The sequence below is a fragment of the Leptodactylus fuscus genome, chromosome 7 (genome assembly GCF_031893055.1).
Source record: "Leptodactylus fuscus isolate aLepFus1 chromosome 7, aLepFus1.hap2, whole genome shotgun sequence".
NCBI lineage: Eukaryota > Metazoa > Chordata > Amphibia > Anura > Leptodactylidae > Leptodactylus > Leptodactylus fuscus.
Window position 1 is genome coordinate 92,163,143 of NC_134271.1, and position 22,239 is coordinate 92,185,381.

General features: G+C 46.7%; 1 protein-coding gene across 1 annotated transcript in view; it reads right to left on the minus strand.

Moving 5' to 3' along the window:
- Positions 1 to 1,375: 1,375 nt before the first annotated feature.
- LOC142212700 (cholesterol 24-hydroxylase-like) overlaps positions 1,376 to 22,239 on the minus strand; it is a 38,160-nt gene continuing 17,296 nt past the window's right edge. The window contains exons 8-15 of the mRNA XM_075280685.1: positions 11,552 to 11,708; positions 11,003 to 11,065; positions 10,535 to 10,607; positions 10,078 to 10,162; positions 8,576 to 8,686; positions 4,739 to 4,827; positions 3,478 to 3,544; positions 1,376 to 1,522 (exon numbers count right to left, since the gene is read on the minus strand). Of these exons, the coding sequence (XP_075136786.1) occupies positions 1,376 to 1,522; positions 3,478 to 3,544; positions 4,739 to 4,827; positions 8,576 to 8,686; positions 10,078 to 10,162; positions 10,535 to 10,607; positions 11,003 to 11,065; positions 11,552 to 11,708 (792 nt within the window). The remainder of the gene's footprint in view (positions 1,523 to 3,477; positions 3,545 to 4,738; positions 4,828 to 8,575; positions 8,687 to 10,077; positions 10,163 to 10,534; positions 10,608 to 11,002; positions 11,066 to 11,551; positions 11,709 to 22,239) is intronic.

Here is a 22,239-nt window from a genome sequence, read left to right on the forward strand (position 1 = left end):
GTTCTTCTGGAGTAGTACACCTCAGCTTCACTATGCATGCCTATAAAGCACTGTGGAATATGATGGTGCTATATAAGTAAGCAAAATAAATAAATGCCCCAAAGGTGAACTGATTCATAAATAGGTAAGTATAATCTTTTTGTTATCTTTCTAAATCCTGGTCACAGACAGCAATAGTATAAGGTTATTAAAGACAAAAATCTATTATACCATTAGAACCTACTGGTGGTTTAGTGTCCAAAATTTAGATGACATGTTGTTTAAGGCTTTGATGGAATACAGCCCCTTCTGAATGTCTCCTGATCCCAGTAATTTGCCCCATCTATGCCCAATCCTATGCCCTGCTAGCAGTGTCTTCTGTTGACTTGCTTACCTTTCCCCCTCAAAGAAACCTTATGGGGAGGCCAGGGGAGATAGCTCTCTGTGGCCAGCTATACTACTACTCCAATAAAGCTTCATTTTTCTTGAACAGTGGATGCTGTTGCTGATCTGTCTGGGATGGGAAAGGGTTAATACTGCCTGATCACTTGACTGCGACATCAAAGGCAGGACACTAATTCTCTGTAATTGTTTAACTAGGCAGTTAGACAGAACTTATTACTGTATCACCTAGCAATTAGCTGCAACATGGCTTCTAGCCATAATGGGCTTTTCTGTGTGACCTGACCCAAGGCTGACATGACGAAGAAATTTATTGACCAGGCAAATCATAGACTTCTGTGTCTTGGTGGACGAGAAGCAACAAAATATAACTACCAAGTGCTCAGGATACAGAACCCCTTTGGGCAAGTATACAAATAAGGAAAACTACGTGTAAAAACTGATACCCTGTATTGCATACTACCATATTATAGCTCTGTAGTACACCAGTTTTGTGTCCCTCAGCACTGACTTAGTGCACATGGCTGCTTAGTGTACATAAGAGTTTTCGCCTAATATATGAGCGTGACACAGAGATATTAAAAACACCTAAGAGAGAATCCATGCATTATGCCTAAGCCCTGCATCAGGCTACATTCACAAAACCAATTTTCACCTGTAAAACCAGGTGCATGTGCTGAGCGGGAATCTTAGCACTTTAGTTATCTATGATGCTAGGAGTCCCATACTGTACCCATTACAGTACCAGACAGTATAACATCATGGATAACTATCATGCTAGGAGATCCACTTCTGGCACAATCTCGGTTGTGTGACTCTAGGATTGCATAGTCTTAGTTTTGCCTAGAGTGTGTCTTTAAAGCAACGTATAGAAATGGACCAGAATTTTATACAAAATAATGATACTTAGAATTAGAGTTTTTTAATTTTGTGTTTAAGGCAATTTTTGTATTTAAGTCTTATTTTTCACAAATGGTATGCTGATGGTATTGCTTTACTGCTTCCCTCTGATTCTGAGACGACACCTTGTACCTTCCATGGGGCGCAGCGTTCCTGTATCCAGGATCTTAAATTCTTGACCTTCTACCAGCTGGAAATCAAATCTCTGCAGCAGCTTTGCCATCGCAACTTTCGCCTCCATCTGCATTAAGATATTAAAAATTTACACATTTCACAGATGCGTATCCTGAGCTCTGATTTATTTCTGAACAAGAAGCTACAGTCACTGTATTCTCTGGTTCACAATGTGACTTCACTTACTTACTTACATAAATATGCTTGCCTTCAGACATTGTGTTATACCAGCCTGATGAAGGGACCATTCTAGTAGTTCCCGAAAGCTCGCAATATGTCATTTTTTTAAGTTAGCCATTAATAAAGGTATCAACTACAGAAGACTTCTCAAAAAAATTTTATTTTATATCCACTGGCTAACACGGTACAAAGATATTTTTCCTTATAACAGAAAGAGCCGCAGTTAGACGCAGCGATCTTTAGTCACTCGCCTTAGTCCTGGCCTTACACTTCACACAGTACATCAGCAGCACAAATCTCCTGTTCTGATAGCTTGTTGTGTATTAGCACAGAATAAATGTATCCATCAGGGTTGTAGTTACGGTAGTCACATCATTGTGACTATATCAAGAAAAGAAGTTCCACTGAAAACCAGCACTGCTGCACATACTATTCAACAGCATTCACCCATGGTAGATAAATACTATCAAATAGAACTAGATTGCCCAGGAGGGTTCACCATCAAGCAAAAGTGGACTACCTGGGAGCCACAGACACGTGTTATGTGCTTGTGCTCTGTGCACGTGCTGACTAGTGACAAAACTCACTTGACCATCCCGCCTTCTCGTCTCTACTTTTGTTACTCTCTCACCTTCCTTAAAGTCACAGTAACATGTATATAGTCATGTGTCCAGAGGGTGTAATAAGGAGACCAATAGTGCTAAAACACCATCGTGGCTGGTCTTCTGTAGCTGCACCTCTCAGTCCTTCAGGGGCTATATGGATGGTTTGTCAGGACCCCACAAAGACCCACAATAAAGATAGCCTTCCTTATTGTAGCTCAATGCAAGGGATCAAGTGAGAATGACAACCATACAGTAACTACTCCAGTGCCCTGCTGCTCAAAGACATTAGCTGATACAGGTAGTGCTGCTTGGAGGACTAGTTGATTGGAAGAGAACTTTTTCACTGGCAGGCTATGCTCCAGTAAGCACTCCTCTTCATAACATTAGGGTCCATTCACACGGAGGAAAATGCTGAGTAATTTGGTGTGGAATTTCAGTGCTAAAATTAAAAATGCATCCCATTGACTTCCAAGGGTTCCTTTAGCAGAAATTCAACACCAAATTCCTCACCATTTTCCTTGGTGTGAATGGACCCTAACTCTTCACATGTGACTTTTAGTGCGAATTGGCGGCAGAATATATGGCATGGTAAAAGCGCAGTCATTCTGACTTCTAACTCATCTGCTCAGTAAATGATGTTTTTGTCAACCAGTCAGACTTTGGTATAAGAGAGAAAAAAATTCTATATTAAACCAAATTCCACTGAGGCTACATGCGCATGAACATGCTTGGCTGTGAATATATATACCGTATGGTAGCTTTATTATTTTTTCACTGGATGCCTCTTGATAGGATAGCATATTCAACAGAACTATTCTTGACAGCATGCGGTGCATATATATGGCACTGCCACCAGGACCTTAGAGACAGCCACAGTACATGTAATAATGTGTGCTGAGAGCGGAAGGAAGTAAGACACATTGCTTGTGTGAAGCCCTGAAATTTCTGATGGCAGCTCTGAATGTATCAGAGGAAGAATGGTATGGGGACTGTGCTGTGAAAATATTCGGTTATGGCCAAATCCCCTATTGTGATGTGGGAATGAAATGTGCTGTTTTGGGACTGACTGGCAAGTATAATGCCCAAATCTTGTACATTACAGATAGCAGTCCCAAGAGTCTTGACTGCTCTTCCAATAGGTAGTCCCTGTTTTTGGGACCCTCCTGAATGTCCCAGGAAAACTAGCAAGTATGAATCAAAAGGATAATTGTTAATAAAGCATATAATATCTGTGTACCTGTGCAAACACTTGTCCTATACAAGACCGCGGTCCAAGTGAAAACGGGAAATAGGTAAAGTATGGTCTATGAGGAAGAAAAAAGAAACCATTTGAAACACAATCTATTCATATACATTTACATATCAAGGCTTAAAGGGATCCACTTAATCAGAAGTGTAACTGTATGGGGTGAAGCGGTAACAATGGCTACTGGCTAATGGCAATTCATAGGCTCTAAAGGCTTCTCTGCAACATAAAAAGACACCAATATTATAGATAGCACATAGTAAATGGGGGCCCCAAAACATATTTTGCATTGGAGCGCAAAAGCTTTATGTAACACCTCTGCACTTAAGATGGCGAGATGATGACTTGAGGTCTGACTGCTTTAACCTACTCCCTTTGCTGGAAAAATAAAGCATTACACAGGATTCATGAATCATACTTTTAGTAGGGTACTCCCTGTTATGATTTCATATTGACAGATGAAACCCATGCAATGGGCAAGAGGTTTAGGTTGAAGGTTTTTGGAACCAATGTAAAATCTGCCAAAGCCCCACCTATCCAAGTATGACAGACTATAGTATGCAGTGATTTCACACTAAATTAATATGAGGTGTTGCTTTATATTATATAGCATTGTAGCAAGACATGGTGAAGCTATAATTAAATAAGGAATATGTGCCTTTGGCGCCCCCTAGAGGTGCTGCTACCTCTACACTTTCTATAGCTAGTACTACCAAAATTGCTTAAAGGAGTTGTCCCACGTCGCATACTCACTAGTCTTCGCTACAGTAAATTCTTCTGTCTTCCAGCTTTGTTGCGTCATTGGTGGGCGAGGTTACATATGCAAAGCCAGCGGCGAGAAGCCGTCGCTTCTATGCCGCTGGCCCTGCGTGTGCGCTAGGCATCGGACGTACAGCCTTCACAATGTAATACAGACCCGGCATCTGCTGTAATAGAGAGGTGGATGCCGGGGAGTGTAGACGCCGGCACCGGTGAAGCCAGCAGCGGCAGGACCGATGCTGCTATTCCGCTCCTCCCTGTTTCCTACAAAGCCTTTTATATTTGCCATTTTTGGAGTACCTTTGCATAATCCCATCCTCTTCTGAGATTAATAGGGTTATCCCATAAAGCACAGACCGGTCAGAAGTATGCTGCTTACACCTACATGCAAACCTCTGCTATTATACAATAATAACAAAAGCTATTGTGTAATTCAGTAACCAGAGGATCAGTGTGTCAGTCCTTCATGACCAGATAGTGAATTCTAACTTACTTTGGAGAGTCATGGCTGAATCTGTCAGGATCAAAGGTGAGTGGATCTTTGAAAAATTCTTCCATCCTCCCAGTGATATAAGAGTAGACCTATAATAAATAATAAAGAGCAAAAGGGACAGAGAAAACAGTTTCCGCGTGCATGGTATGCATTCCACTGAGGCTATATTCACATGAACATGCATTTCTTTGCTTTGAAAATAAATTGATCCTTTTTTTATTGGTTGTTTTGCATCTGTTCCGTGTCTATGTCCATTTTTGAGTGTCATCCATTTTGTATCCTTTGATGTTCGATGCCCTTTTTCACTGTTGTGTGAATAAGGCTTTAATCTTTGCATAATAAAAAAATTAGCAACCTTCTAATTTACTTTGGTTAAAGTGGTTGTCCAGGATAAGTCGTTTTTGTCAAAAAGGCCGAGGAAGGTAAAAAAAAAAAAAAAAAAAAAAAAAAGAAACCATACCCGTGGGCTGGGTCCTGCTGTTCCCGGCGTTTTGTTCCAGCAGAAGATCTCGCCGCACAACACCATTGAGGCCAATAAGCAGCTTCAGTGGCCTAAGAAAAGGACACTAGACATCACAGGTGACTTGCAAGACCCCTGCTTGGACACAGTGGTCATATGAGGTGAGGACTTCCACCAGAAGAAGCACTGTAGCCCCACTGGACTGGACCACAATGGGAGACACTGGAGCCTTTTTTTTTTTCCCCATCCTCCGTGCCAGAGACAATTTATCCTCGACAACCCCTTTATATCCTCTGCTTGCGGTCAGTGAATTGGAATATTCTGGTTTATATCCAGAGGCTGAAAAGCTATCTTGGCCTGATCCTAAACGGATCAGTTTGTTATCAGTTTTGGGAATCCGCTGTTAGTTTAGCTATGGGAGATATATAGGAGGTACAGTGTCAATAGTGTCACTTGGGCCCTGATACATTAGATGACCCATTTTAAAATAATACCCTAAAAACCATTATTCAAATGATACTTACCAGTGCACAGTGGGCGGTCGTGCACAGTCGGACGTCATCTTGCTGTCACGCCTTCCTCTTCTTTCTTCTTCCAGTGACCGACCCCCCTTGTCCTCGCTCTTCCCCGCCTTGATGTTCTTTTCTTCCGGAATGAAGAAGTTCGTGAGCATACTGCACATGCGCAGTACGCTCGCATAGTTCTAATGGGTACTTAGAACCAGGGCCGCCGATAGGCCAGTACTACTGCTACTGGCGTCAGGGGCCCGGACAAATTTTAAAATGGGGGGGGGCCCGGGCCCCCTGGCGCCGGCAGCAGTCATTGTATGTCCTGTTTCAACTCAGATCTGCGTCCAGAGGACGCAGATCTGAGTTGAGCACATACGCGGATGAAGCGAGGAGCTGACACAGGAACCCGGCTCAGCAGCATATGTGTCAGCGAGAGAGCCGGCAGCAGCGAAGTGAGGAGCTGACACAGGTCAGCTCCTCGCTTCAGCCGCATACATGTCAGCGTCAGCGAGAGAGACACCCAGCGGCGAAGCGTGGAGCTGACCTGTGTCAGCTCCTTCCTTCAGCCGCATGTGTCAGCGAGAGAGACGCGCAGAGAGCGGCGAGGGAGCGGAGGAGAAGGTAAGTTTAATGTGGAGGTGGAACGTGAATCTGGGGGCAGATGAAAGAGAGGACGGAATGACACTGGGGCAGATGAAGGAGGGGACGGCATGACACTGTGGGGACATGCATCTGGGGGCAGATGAAAGAGAGGACGGAATGACACTGGGGCAGATGAAGGAGGGGATGGCATGACACTGTGGGGACATGAATCTGGGGGCAGAGATGGAGAGGACATGAATCTGGGGGCAGAGATGGAGAGGACATGAATCTGGGGGCAGAGATGTGGGGACATGAATCTAGGGGCAGAGATGGAAGGGGGACATGAAACTGGGGGCAGATGAAGGGTGTATATGAAACTGGGGGAGAGATAGAGGGGGGACATATAATTTACGGGTTACTGTAGGAGGATTATACTGTGTGCGGGCACATGAAAAATTAACAAGTGGGCGGGGCTAAATTTGCTGCGGCGCGCTAAGCGCGCCACACATTTTGTCCCTCTTTTAGTTCTTCAAAAGTTGGGAGGTACGGAGATGGGGGGGACATGAATCTGTGGGCAGAAATGTGGGGACATGAATCTGGGGGCAGAGATGGAGGGGACATGAATCTGGGGGCAGAGATGGAGGGGACATGAATCTGGGGGCAGATGAAGGGTGTATATGAAGCTAGGGGAGAGACGGAGGGGGACATATAATTTACGGGTGACTGTAGGAGGATTATACAGTGTGCGGGCAAATGGAAAATTAATGAGTGGGCGGAGTCAACATAACAGTGGGTGGGGCTAAATTTCCCGCGGCGCACAAAGCAAAAATGGCAGGGGGGCCCAGACACTTAGGCTGTATGGGGCCCCAAAATTCCTGATGGCGGCCCTGCTTAGAACTACAACAAAAATGGCGCCGGAGCGTGCACAGTAGTGCTCCGGAGGGAGCGCTACTGCACACGCACGGGATTTGAACACAACCCACCGGAAGAACAGAAGATCAAGGCGGGGAAGAGCGAGGACAGAAGGGCGTTGCTGGAAGAAGAAAGAAAAGGAAGGCGTGACAGCAAGATGACGGTATTATTTTAAAACGGGGGGGGGGTTAAAATAAGATTAGCAGTGCCTGAATGGCCTTTTTAAAGGCTATTCACGCATATGTGGGGCTCATACAACTTAATTCTGCTGATAGAGCCCCTTTAAATAGGCACTATTGTTTCAACAACCTTTGCACAAATCAATAGTACAGGCAATTATAAGAAACTTTGTAATATATATTTTGGGTGAAAAATACTTATTTCTGCTTTTATCAGCCTGTTTTCCTGTTTCCCATCTATTCAAGTTTATGGAGGTGGGAGTGAGCACAGGCAGAGAGAGATATTAGCAGAAAGACAGACTTATGCTGGAGCTAAACAGAAACTTTCTAAGGGTGCATTCACACTGAGTAAACGCTAGCTTATTCTGAACGTAAAACACGTTCAGAATAAGCGGCGTCTAAAGCAGCTCCATTCATTTCTATGGGAGCGGGGATACGAGCGCTCCCCATAGAAATGAATGGTCTGCTTCTTTCACTCCGTGCAGTCCCATTGAAGTGAATGGGGAGTGCCGGCGTATACGGCAAGCTCTGCTCATGCCGGAGCGTACACGCCGGCACTCCCCATTCACTTCAATGGGACTGCACGGAGTGAAAGAAGCAGCCCATTCATTTCTATGGGGAGCGCTCGTATCCCCGCTCCCATAGAAATGAATGGAGCTGCTTTAGACGCCGCTTATTCTGAACGTGTTTTACGTTCAGAATAAGCTAGCGTTTACTCAGTGTGAATGCACCCTAACACAGCCAAAGTACTATACTGACATAATAACAGATCAGTACTTTTCTTTTGTAAGTCCTACTTGATCCTTGGTCTGTTTCTTAGTGGGAGACAGTTATGAAGCAGATTCTCCTGTACTCACTGTGTGCAGTACATGGCAGCTAGCTTCCACGCACAAGTTGTGAGAGAAATGCAAACTACAGTTAGAGTCTGCAGAGGGAGCAGGTACAAAATATAATAATACAAAGTATAAATAATGTAATGGTCATAAATATTGGCACTGGTACATACACATGGCACTGAAAAGTCGAATGAAAAACAGGTAGGTTTAAGTTCCGTGCTGCCTAATACACCCCTCAGAGGAGTGAGATGAACTAGGTCAATACAGGTCTTCAACCTTGGAAATAAAACAATTCCTATTCATTGACAGCAAAGAAAGATCTGCAGAATAAGGCACAAAGACATTAAAGTGCATCATACCAACACTGATGTGTTTTTAGGAATTCTGATACCCTCAACTATAAGATCTTCTCCTAATATTCTGGAGGTTCCCGGGGCAGTGGGGTACAGCCTCAGAGTCTCTTTCAGTACCTAGGGAAGACAAGAAATTTAACTCAATAAAATACTGTAATTATCTCTGTTGCAGATAGTTCACATCAAATTTGTCTCTCATACTGTTCTGAATCCTACTAATATTGTTAATGTGAAAGTTTGTATGTTTGTATGTTTGTTCCTCAATCACGCAAAAATGGCTGAACGGATTTGAATGAAATTCGGCATATAGATAGATTGTAACCTGGATTAACACATAGGCTACTTTTTATCCCGGTAAATGACATGGCTTCATGACTGTTATGAATTTAAATTCACATACTATACTAAACAGCTCTTAGCAGCAGCCTTATCTCAGCCAGGCCTGTTATCACTCTGTGTAAACACACGCTAACCCACAGTGTGTACACACATTTTCATATTATCTGATCTGCTCCAGGCACTGCTGACAAAAGGACATGGGCAAACACCTTTAATCCATATTGGCAGTTTGCCAATTTTAAACATTCCTGGAAAAAGAAAATCTAATTTGTCGCAAACGACTATGGAGGGAGCCAGAAGTTGCACAGTTCTCCTCAAGCGCAGCTGAGGGGGATCATCAACGCTAACAACACACTCATTATATGGCGTCCCAGCGAGCTGCTGACATGCCGGAACAATCACGGGCACAGCGCGAGGAACGAGTTCAGTGGCAGGCCAGCTTTACAGCTGCCGAAACGCCGGAGCATGCAGATCATCAGCACCAACAACAAGCTCATTATATGACTTCCCAGCAAGCTGCTGAGATGCTGGAACAATCACAGGCACAGCGCGAGGAACAAGTTGAGCGGCAGGCCAGCTTCACAGCTGTCAAAACGCCGGAGCAGGTGGATCATCAACACGAACAACACGCTCATTATATGACATCCCAGCGAGCTGCTGAGATGCGGAACAATCACAGGCACGGTGTGAGGAACAAGTTCAGCAGCAGGACAGCTTAAGAGCTGCCGAAATGCCGGAGCAGGCAAACCATCGACGGCAGCAATTTGCTGAATATAGGCAGATAATCGACACCAACAACCTGCAGATGAAGTCGCGGGCAGAGGCTAGTTCTATAATAATATACAGTGGTGACTGCGTTACAATGTACTGTAGACATATCCAATGCAAAATGTGGGGACACAGCACCACCTGCTGGTGTGATGGATTACAGCAACATGTGTGGGAAAGTGGCAGGTTATATCCTCCTTTACGCTAGGTTCACACTACCATTCGAGTTGCTATTCTCCGGGTCCACTTGGGGACCTGAAAAAAGCGGCGACCAGCAGAAACCTGCAGACCCCATAGACTATAATGGAGTCCTCCAGCTTTCCGCTCTGTTTTTGCCTGGTGGAGACTCTGAGATGGAGTCCCTGAACAGTCACACAATGCTAGTATGACCACACCCTTACCTGAGATAGGTACCGTAGTTTACCAAGGTCATCGTATTCAATATCTCGTCTCAAACCAATGACATTGTCCACCTCAGCTTTGACCCTGTGAATGCAAGGAAAAGAATACTGACTGGCATTGTCATGTTTATAGTTGATGATTCACTGGACATATGGGGAAGGGTCTTCAGGCACCTTAAAACAGCCCCGGCATAACTAATTGACTTAAATAAGGTTATCCCACATAATCTATTTTTCACCTACCAACTAGAACAGGGGTCTAAAGAGTTTATGAGGAGTATAACATGATACTTTTTTTTCTTTTGTGTTTACTGAATTTCCATGTCGTGCTCTGGCCCTTTAAGCTTTATATAAAGCATACATGCTATTTCTGCATGCCCCATCTCTTTAGGTTGGTCCTTTGGCTATGCCGCTGTGATCTCCCACCACAACTCACCCCTAAACCAAGAAAACTCACTTTTGCAGAATCTCAGGATGTCGTGCCAATTCTTGAACAGCAAATGCTAACTGGTTGGCAGTGGTTTCTTGTCCTGGGTAAAATGACAACGATATTGGTAGTGAAACACTTTACTAGGACAGTGAGAACAACAACCAATTCCAGGGCCCAAGACCTTCCCATCTTCTTCTTTAGAAGAAGTGACCATACAGACACAGCGATCACAAAATGATAAGCAAGGTCTCCGAATTCCAAATGCTCAGGGATAGGGGCTGTTGATTTTGGGAATAGAATAAATCCTTGGTGGGAGTAGGGTGGTACTTGCATGGTGTTTTGCCTCCATCTTTTTTTTGGGGGGAGGGGGAGAACTGCATAGCAAACAGTAGGGATCACTGGCAGCTTGAATTTGATGAATTTAAGGGTAACAACTTAATTCCTTGCTAGTATATTTGGGTACAGTCAGTGTTTAAAACATTAATGAATACTTACCAGCAATAAAGAAAGTGACAAAGTTGTCTATTATGATCTCAATGTCATACTCGTCTTCCATAGCTGTAAAAGTAAAGTGAAAAAGAACTTAAGTATAAATGCAAAATGCAATATAAAGGAAAATGTGGTAGTGGGTCAGATACACTGGCCATGAAAGGGTTAAACGTTCAGTCCAAGATAGAGAATAAAGTCCAATGTTATGGTGGATTCCTGGATTCCTTTCTATGAAAGAGCTCCATGTCACCAGTCATCTCACAGGAGCAAAGGCAACAGCAGAACAGAGTATTTCAGGATATCAGTGCACGTGTCTTGCTGGAGTTTGTGCCTTGTTCACTCAGGATGATGGCAAGGAGGATATATGACAGCAGTGGGATGAGCAGACAAATGGGAGAGACACATATTGGGAAGAGCAGGGCTCCTAAGCAGAACAAAGCATTTAAGGAGAGAAGTGTATCATCAATATTATGGGGCATTGATCTGTCCACTCAATAATATGGAGGGCATGACCAATTGTAGGCAATGAGAATAAACAGTATTGGACACATTTACCAGCTCCTCTGAGTATCTGAGTCAGTATATCAGTAGGGACCTCAACCCCATCTTCTACCATCTTTTGTCTTCTCTCAATGCATTCCTTTGCTGTTTTACGCAGTAGGCGGATAGAGTCTCTGATTTCTTGGATCATTTTTTGTTTTGAAGGTGTAAACTGTCCAGAAAAGAGAAACTTTTAATACATAGAGCTGAATATTCTGATAAACCTTAGATTTACATGCGCCAGAGGGACATATAAAAAAGGACACAGTAATTCAGAGAACACCAAAGAGAGAATCATTTTGCCATGTGTCCTCTATGGACCCATTCACACGGAGTTTTTGGGCACTGATTTTGACGCTCAGTGTCAGAATTTAGGTGGAAAAAACACCTCCCCATAGAGTTCTATGGGTTCCGCTCGTTTTATTTATCAAGTTAACTAGCAGAAAAAAAGCTTCCTTCAGTTGGATTCCTCATGCAAAAACCAACGCAGTCAATGGGAGGCGGAATATCCACATCACAGATATGGGTGTGGAATTGGCAAAAATCGCACGGAAAAACTGCTAGCGGCTTTTTCAAGGTCCATAAATAGAGATGAGCGAACACTAAAATGTTCGAGGTTCGAAATTCGATTCGAACAGCCGCTCAATGTTCGTGTGTTCGAACGGGTTTCGAACCCCATTATAGTCTATGGGGAACAGATACTCGTTAAGGGGGAAACCCAAATCCGTGTCTGGAGGGTCACCAAGTCCACTATGACACCCCAGGAAATGATGCCAACACCTCTGGAATGACACTGGGACAGCAGGGGAAGCATGTCTGGGGGCATCTAACACACCAAAGACCCTCTATTACCCCAACATCACAGCCTAACAACTACACACTTTACACACTCAATACCACCTCTCTGACAGTAGGAAAACACCTTGAAACATGTGTATTTGGCACTTGCAGTGAGGAGAGCTTGTCACCAGCAGTGAATTTGGCCCTTGTAGTAAGTTGAGGTTGGCACCAACATTTGTTTTGAAAATCAGGGTGGATTGAGCCTCTAACCAGCAGAGTTTGGGCAAATTCATGGTGGAGGGAGCCTCTAAAAACCCCAGTTTGGACCAATTCATGGTGGAGGGAGCCTCTAACCAGCCCAGTTTGGGCAAATTCATGGTGGAGGGAGCCTCTAAAAAACCCAGTTTGGACCAATTCATGGTGGAGGGAGCCTCTAACCAGCCCAGTTTGGGCAAATTCATGGTGGAGGGAGCCTCTAACCAGCCCAGTTTGGACCAATTAATGGTGGAGGGAGCCTCTAACCAGCCCAGTTTGGACCAATTAATGGTGGAGGGAGCCTCTAACCACCCCAGTTTGGACCAATTCATGGTGGAGGGAGCCTCTAAACAGCCCAGTTTGGGCAAATTCATGGTGGAGGGAGCCTCTAAAAAACCCAGTTTGGACCAATTCATGGTGGAGGGAGCCTCTAACCAGCCCAGTTTGGACCAATTAATGGTGGAGGGAGCCTCTAAACAGCCAAGTTTGGACCAATTCATGGTGGAGGGAGCCTCTAAAAACCCCAGTTTGGACCAATTCATGGTGGAGGGAGCCTCTAACCAGCCCAGTTTGGACCAATTAATGGTGGAGGGAGCCTCTAACCAGCCCAGTTTGGACCAATTAATGGTGGAGGGAGCCTCTAACCACCCCAGTTTGGACCAATTCATGGTGGAGGGAGCCTCTAAACAGCCAAGTTTGGACCAATTCATGGTGAAGGGAGCCTCTAAAAACCCGTTTGGACCAATTCATGGTGGAGGGAGCCTCTAACCAGCCCAGTTTGGGCAAATTCATGGTGGAGGGAGCCTCTAAACAGCCCAGTTTGGGCAAATTCATGGTGGAGGGAGCCTCTAACCAGCCCAGTTTGGACCAATTAATGGTGGAGGGAGCCTCTAACCAGCCCAGTTTGGACCAATTAATGGTGGAGGGAGCCTCTAACCACCCCAGTTTGGACCAATTCATGGTGGAGGGAGCCTCTAAACAGCCAAGTTTGGACCAATTCATGGTGGAGGGAGCCTCTAAAAACCCCAGTTTGGACCAATTCATGGTGGAGGGAGCCTCTAACCAGCCCAGTTTGGACCAATTAATGGTGGAGGGAGCCTCTAACCAGCCCAGTTTGGACCAATTAATGGTGGAGGGAGCCTCTAACCACCCCAGTTTGGACCAATTCATGGTGGAGGGAGCCTCTAAACAGCCAAGTTTGGACCAATTCATGGTGAAGGGAGCCTCTAAAAACCCGTTTGGACCAATTCATGGTGGAGGGAGCCTCTAACCAGCCCAGTTTGGGCAAATTCATGTTGGAGGGAGCCTCTAAACAGCCCAGTTTGGGCAAATTCATGGTGGAGGGAGCCTCTAACCAGCCCAGTTTGGACCAATTAATGGTGGAGGGAGCCTCTAACCAGCCCAGTTTGGACCAATTAATGGTGGAGGGAGCCTCTAACCACCCCAGTTTGGACCAATTCATGGTGGAGGGAGCCTCTAAACAGCCAAGTTTGGACCAATTCATGGTGGAGGGAGCCTCTAAAAACCCCAGTTTGGACCAATTCATGGTGGAGGGAGCCTCTAACCAGCCCAGTTTGGACCAATTAATGGTGGAGGGAGCCTCTAACCACCCCAGTTTGGACCAATTCATGGTGGAGGGAGCCTCTAAACAGCCCAGTTTGGGCAAATTCATGGTGGAGGGAGCCTCTAAAAAACCCAGTTTGGACCAATTCATGGTGGAGGGAGCCTCTAACCAGCCCAGTTTGGACCAATTAATGGTGGAGGGAGCCTCTAAACAGCCAAGTTTGGACCAATTCATGGTGGAGGGAGCCTCTAAAAACCCCAGTTTGGACCAATTCATGGTGGAGGGAGCCTCTAACCAGCCCAGTTTGGGCAAATTCATGGTGGAGGGAGCCTCTAAACAGCCCAGTTTGGGCAAATTCATGGTGGAGGGAGCCTCTAAAAAACCCAGTTTGGACCAATTCATGGTGGAGGGAGCCTCTAACCAGCCCAGTTTGGACCAATTAATGGTGGAGGGAGCCTCTAAACAGCCAAGTTTGGACCAATTCATGGTGGAGGGAGCCTCTAAAAACCCCAGTTTGGACCAATTCATGGTGGAGGGAGCCTCTAACCAGCCCAGTTTGGACCAATTAATGGTGGAGGGAGCCTCTAACCAGCCCAGTTTGGACCAATTAATGGTGGAGGGAGCCTCTAACCACCCCAGTTTGGACCAATTCATGGTGGAGGGAGCCTCTAAACAGCCAAGTTTGGACCAATTCATGGTGAAGGGAGCCTCTAAAAACCCGTTTGGACCAATTCATGGTGGAGGGAGCCTCTAACCAGCCCAGTTTGGGCAAATTCATGGTGGAGGGAGCCTCTAAACAGCCCAGTTTGGGCAAATTCATGGTGGAGGGAGCCTCTAACCAGCCCAGTTTGGACCAATTAATGGTGGAGGGAGCCTCTAACCAGCCCAGTTTGGACCAATTAATGGTGGAGGGAGCCTCTAACCACCCCAGTTTGGACCAATTCATGGTGGAGGGAGCCTCTAAACAGCCAAGTTTGGACCAATTCATGGTGGAGGGAGCCTCTAAAAACCCCAGTTTGGACCAATTCATGGTGGAGGGAGCCTCTAACCAGCCCAGTTTGGACCAATTAATAGTGGAGGGAGCCTCTAAACAGCCAAGTTTTGGGAAATTCATGGTGGAGGGAGCCTCTAACCAGCCCAGTTTGGACCAATTCATGGTGGAGGGAGCCTCTAAACAGCCCAGTTTGGGCAAATTCATGGTGGAGGGAGCCTCTAAAAAACCCAGTTTGGACCAATTCATGGTGGAGGGAGCCTCTAACCAGCCCAGTTTGGACCAATTAATGGTGGAGGGAGCCTCTAACCAGCCCAGTTTGGACCAATTAATGGTGGAGGGAGCCTCTAACCACCCCAGTTTGGACCAATTCATGGTGGAGGGAGCCTCTAAACAGCCAAGTTTGGACCAATTCATGGTGGAGGGAGCCTCTAAAAACCCCAGTTTGGACCAATTCATGGTGGAGGGAGCCTCTAACCAGCCCAGTTTGGGCAAATTCATGGTGGAGGGAGCCTCTAAACAGCCCAGTTTGGGCAAATTCATGGTGGAGGGAGCCTCTAACCAGCCCAGTTTGGACCAATTAATGGTGGAGGGAGCCTCTAACCAGCCCAGTTTGGACCAATTAATGGTGGAGGGAGCCTCTAACCAGCCCAGTTTGGACCAATTAATGGTGGAGGGAGCCTCTAACCACCCCAGTTTGGACCAATTCATGGTGGAGGGAGCCTCTAACCAGCCCAGTTTGGACCAATTCATGGTGGAGGGAGCCTCTAAAAAACCCAGTTTGGACCAATTCATGGTGGAGGGAGCCTCTAAACAGCCCAGTTTGGGCAAATTCATGGTGGAGGGAGCCTCTAAAAAACCCAGTTTGGACCAATTCATGGTGGAGGGAGCCTCTAACCAGCCCAGTTTGGACCAATTAATGGTGGAGGGAGCCTCTAAACAGCCAAGTTTGGACCAATTCATGGTGGAGGGAGCCTCTAAAAACCCCAGTTTGGACCAATTCATGGTGGAGGGAGCCTCTAACCAGCCCAGTTTGGACCAATTAATGGTGGAGGGAGCCTCTAACCAGCCCAGTTTGGACCAATTAATGGTGGAGGGAGCCTCTAACCACCCCAGTTTGGACCAATTCATGGTGGAGGGAGCCTCTAAACAGCCCAGTTTGGGCAAATTCATGGTGGAGGGAGCCTCTAACCAGCAGAGTTGTGGGAAAGCAGGGTGGAGGGAGCCTCTAACCAGCAGAGTTGGTGGAAATCAGGGTGGAGGGAGCCTCTAAACAGCCCAGTTTGGGCAAATTCATGGTGGAGGGAGCCTCTAACCAGCAGAGTTGTGGGAAAGCAGGGTGGAGGGAGCCTCTAACCAGCAGAGTTGGTGGAAATCAGGGTGGAGGGAGCCTCTAACCAGCAGAGTTGGGGGAAATCATGTTGGAGGGAGCCTAGTATTAGCAGAATTGTGCAACGCTTATGGTGGATGAGTATGAGGATGCGGAGGAATTGGAGAGGTTGAGTACAGACATGGAGTTTCATGTTGGGGTGCTTTACACAGGTGGGCACAAAAATGAAGGCTCTATCCAGTGGTGGTTCATTTTTATCAAAGTGAGCCGGTCGGCACTCTCAGCTGACAGACGGGTGCGCTTGTCAGTGATGATGCCACCGGCTGCACTGAACACCCTCTCAGATAGGACGCTGGCGGCAGGACAGGACAGCACCTCCAAGGCATATAGGGCAAGTTCAAGCCACAGGTCCAACTTCGACACCCAATACGTGTAGGGCGCAGAGGGGTCGGAGAGGACAGGGCTGTGGTCGGAAAGGTATTCCCGCAACATGCGCCTATACTTCTCACGCCTGGTGACACTAGGACCCTCCGTGGCGGCACTTTGGCGAGGGGGTGCCATCAAGGTGTCCCAGACCTTAGACAGTGTGCCCCTCGTTTGTGTGGACCGGTGAGAACTTGGTTGCCTACTGGAGGAACTGCCCTCCCTGCCGCCAACGTCACATGCTGGAAACATCTCCATCATATTCTGCACCAATTGCCTGTGGCAAGCATTGATGCGATTGGCCCTCCCCTCTACCGGAATAAAAGACGAGATGTTGTTTTTATACCGGGGGTCAAGGATAGCAAAGATCCAGTACTGGTTGTCCTCCATGATTTTGACAATACGCTTGTCGGTTGTAAAGCACCCCAACATGAACTCAGCCATGTCTGCCACAGTGTTAGTTGGCATGACTCCTCTGGCCCCACCGGAAAGTTCAATCTCCATTTCCTCCTCATCCTCCATGTCTACCCATCCGCGCTGCAACAATGGGACGATTCGAAGTTGCCCGGAAGCCTCCTGTATCACCATCACATCATCGGACAACTCTTCTTCCTCCTCCTCCTCCTCCTCCTCCTCCATTAAACGCAGTGAAGCGGACAGATGTGTGGACCTACTCTCCAGCTGTGACGGATCGGATGCTATCCCTAACTCCTCTGTGTGATCTGAGTTATCCCTGATGTCAATCAGGGATTCTCTCAGAACACACAAGAGCGGGATTGTAAGGCTCACCATCGCATCCTCAGAGCTCACCCTCCTTGTGGACTCCTCAAAGACCCGTAGGATGTCACAAAGGTCTCTCATCCATGGCCACTCATGGATGTGAAACTGAGGCAGCTGACTTTGTGGCACCCTAGGGTTTTGTAGCTGGTATTCCATCAAAGGTCTCTGCTGCTCAACCACTCTATTCAACATCTGAAACGTTGAGTTCCAGCGTGTGGGGACGTCGCACAAAAGCCGGTGTTGTGGCACATGCAGGCGTTGCTGGAGAGATTTTAAGCTAGCAGCGGCTACTGTCGACTTGCGAAAGTGGGCGCACATGCGCCGCACTTTCACCAGTAGCTCTGGAACATTGGGGTAGCTCTTTAGGAAACATTGCACCACTAGGTTGAAGACGTGGGCCAGGCATGGAACATGTTGGAGTCCGGCAAGCTCCAGAGCTGCTACCAGGTTCCGGCCGTTATCACAAACGACCATGCCTGGGCCCAGGTGCAGCGGCTCAAACCATATTGCCGTCTCATCGAGGAGGGCATCCCTCACCTCGGAGGCAGTGTGCTGTCTGTCCCCCAAGCTGATCAGCTTCAGCACAGCCTGCTGACGTCTACCAACGCCAGTGCTGCAACGTTTCCAACTCGTAGCTGGGGTCAATCTAACAGCGGAGGAGGAGGCGGTGGCGGAGGAGGAGGCGGTGGCGGAGGAGGAGGCGGTAGAGGAGGAGGAGGAGGGGGGTGTTCTTCTCGTGTCCCTGCCAGGAATGTTAGGCGGGGAGACGAGGTACACCGGGCCAGTTTGGGAAGCAGTCCCAGCCTCAACTACATTCACCCAGTGTGCCGTCAGTGAAATGTAGCGTCCCTGTCCGCATGCACTTGTCCACGCGTCGGTGGTCAAGTGGACCTTTGTGCAAAGCGCGGAACTAAGGGCCCGCCTGATGTTGAGTGACACGTGCTGGTGCAAGGCGGGGACGGCACACCGGGAGAAGTAGTGACGGCTAGGGACGGCATAGCGAGGTGCCGCAGTTGCCATCAGGTCCAGGAAGGCGGGAGTTTCAACAAGCCGGAACGCCAACATCTCCTGGGCCAGCAGTTTAGCGATGTTGGCGTTCAAGGCTTGCGCGTGTGGGTGGTTAGCAGTGTATTTCTGCCGCCGCTCCAATGTCTGAGAGATGGTGGGTTGTTGTAAAGAAACGCCTGATGGTGCCTTTGATGGTGCAGGAGAAGGAGATAAGACAGGACCAGGGGAGGATGAGGTAGAAGTCAACAAAGTGGCGGAGGCAGATGAAGTGGTGTCCTGGCTCGTCCTCTGGAGTGCATCGCCAGCACAGTCAGCAGTGGCAGTGGCAGAGGCAGAGGCAGTGGCAGAGGCAGTGGCAGTGGCGTGAACGGCAGGCGGCCTTTGTCCTGCCGTTGCTGCCTGCCACTGATTCCAGTGCTTGGATTCCAAATGACGGCGCATTGAAGTGGTGGACAGGTTGCTCTTCTCAGAGCCCCTAATCAATTTCGAGAGGCAAATTGTGCAGACAACACTATATCTGTCCTCGGCGCATTCCTTGAAAAAACTCCACACCTTCGAGAAACGTGCCCTCGAGGTGGGAGTTTTTCGGGGCTGGGTACGAACTGGAACATCTTGGGAGATTCCGGGTGTGGCCTGGCTTCGCCTAAGCTGCTGACCTCTGCCTCTGCCTCTAGCTACCCTTTTTGGTGCTGCACCTGCCTCAACATCCACACTACTTTCCCCGCTTGACATCCCCCCTGTCCAGGTCGGGTCAGTGTCCTCATCATCCACCACTTCCTCTTCCAACTCCTGTCTCATCTCCTCCTCCCGCACAATGCGCCGGTCAACTGGATGCCCTGACGGCAACTGCGTCACATCATCGTCGATGAGGGTGGGTTGCTGGTCATCCACCACCAAATCGAACGGAGATGGAGGAGACTCTAGTGTTTGAGCATCTGGACACAGATGCTCCTCTGTTAGGTTCGTGGAATCGTGACGTGGAGAGGCAGGTTGAGGGACAATGAAAGGAGCGGAGAACAGCTCTGGGGAGCAGGGACAGTTTGGGTTATTGTTCTGTAAAGCTTCGGAATTTTGGGAGGAAGGAAGACAAGACTGTTGGGTAATAGGAGGAGAGGAGGCAGAGTCTGACTGGCTGCTGGACAATGTGCTGTAAGCGTTCTCTGACAGCCATTGCAAGACCTGTTCCTGGTTCTCGGGCCTACTAAGGTTTGTACCCTGCAGTTTAGTTAATGTGGCAAGCAACCCTGGCACTGTGGAGTGGCGCAATGCTTGCTGCCCCACAGGAGTAGGCACGGGACGCCCTGTGGCTTCACTGCTACCTTGCTCCCCAGAACCATTCCCCCGACCTCGCCCACGGCCTCGTCCACGTCCCTTTCCGGGAGCCTTGCGCATTTTGAATTCCTAGTTAGAAATTGGCACTGTATACCAGTAGTAAAAATTGTGGGTGCACGTAACCCCAATATATTCTTTGAATTCCCAGTCAGACACTGGCACTATATGGCAGTAGCAAGAAATGAGGGTATTTGTATTCCCAATATACTCTTTGAATTCCCAGTCAGACAATGGCACTGTATACCAGTAGTAAAAATTGTGGGTGCACGTAACCCCAATATATTCTTTGAATTACCAGTCAGAAACTGGCACTATATGGCAGTAGCAAGAAATGAGGGTATTTATAACCCCAATATATTCTTTGAATTCCCAGTCAGACAATGGCACTGTATACCAGTAGTAAAAATTGTGGGTGCACGTAACCCCAATATATTCTTTGAATTCCCAGTCAGACACTGGCACTATATGGCAGTAGCAAGAAATGAGGGTATTTGTATTCCCAATATACTCTTTGAATTCCCAGTCAGACAATGGCACTGTATACCAGTAGTAAAAATTGTGGGTGCACGTAACCCCAATATATTCTTTGAATTCCCAGTCAGACACTGGCACTATATGGCAGTAGCAAGAAATGAGGGTATTTGTATTCCCAATATACTCTTTGAATTCCCAGTCAGACAATGGCACTGTATACCAGTAGTAAAAATTGTGGGTGCACGTAACCCCAATATATTCTTTGAATTACCAGTCAGAAACTGGCACTATATGGCAGTAGCAAGAAATGAGGGTATTTATAACCCCAATATATTCTTTGAATTCCCAGTCAGACAATGGCACTGTATACCAGTAGTAAAAATTGTGGGTGCACGTAACCCCAATATATTCTTTGAATTACCAGTCAGAAACTGGCACTATATGGCAGTAGCAAGAAATGAGGGTATTTATAACCCCAATATATTCTTTGAATTCCCAGTCAGACAATGGCACTGTATACCAGTAGTAAAAATTGTGGGTGCACGTAACCCCAATATATTCTTTGAATTCCCAGTCAGAAACTGGCACTATATGGCAGTAGCAAGAAATGAGGGTATTTGTATTCCCAATATACTCTTTGAATTCCCAGTCAGACAATGGCACTGTATACCAGTAGTAAAAATTGTGGGTGCACGTAACCCCAATATATTCTTTGAATTACCAGTCAGAAACTGGCACTATATGGCAGTAGCAAGAAATGAGGGTATTTGTATTCCCAATATACTCTTTGAATTCCCAGTCAGACAATGGCACTGTATACCAGTAGTAAAAATTGTGGGTGCACGTAACCCCAATATATTCTTTGAATTACCAGTCAGAAACTGGCACTATATGGCAGTAGCAAGAAATGAGGGTATTTATAACCCCAATATATTCTTTGAATTCCCAGTCAGACAATGGCACTGTATACCAGTAGTAAAAATTGTGGGTGCACGTAACCCCAATATATTCTTTGAATTCCCAGTCAGAAACTGGCACTATATGGCAGTAGCAAGAAATGAGGGTATTTGTATTCCCAATATACTCTTTGAATTCCCAGTCAGACAATGGCACTGTATACCAGTAGTAAAAATTGTGGGTGCACGTAACCCCAATATATTCTTTGAATTACCAGTCAGAAACTGGCACTATATGGCAGTAGCAAGAAATGAGGGTATTTGTATTCCCAATATACTCTTTGAATTCCCAGTCAGACAATGGCACTGTATACCAGTAGTAAAAATTGTGGGTGCACGTAACCCCAATATATTCTTTGAATTACCAGTCAGAAACTGGCACTATATGGCAGTAGCAAGAAATGAGGGTATTTATAACCCCAATATATTCTTTGAATTCCCAGTCAGACAATGGCACTGTATACCAGTAGTAAAAATTGTGGGTGCACGTAACCCCAATATATTCTTTGAATTACCAGTCAGAAACTGGCACTATATGGCAGTAGCAAGAAATGAGGGTATTTGTATTCCCAATATACTCTTTGAATTCCCAGTCAGACAATGGCACTGTATACCAGTAGTAAAAATTGTGGGTGCACGTAACCCCAATATATTCTTTGAATTACCAGTCAGAAACTGGCACTATATGGCAGTAGCAAGAAATGAGGGTATTTATAACCCCAATATATTCTTTGAATTCCCAGTCAGACAATGGCACTGTATACCAGTAGTAAAAATTGTGGGTGCACGTAACCCCAATATATTCTTTGA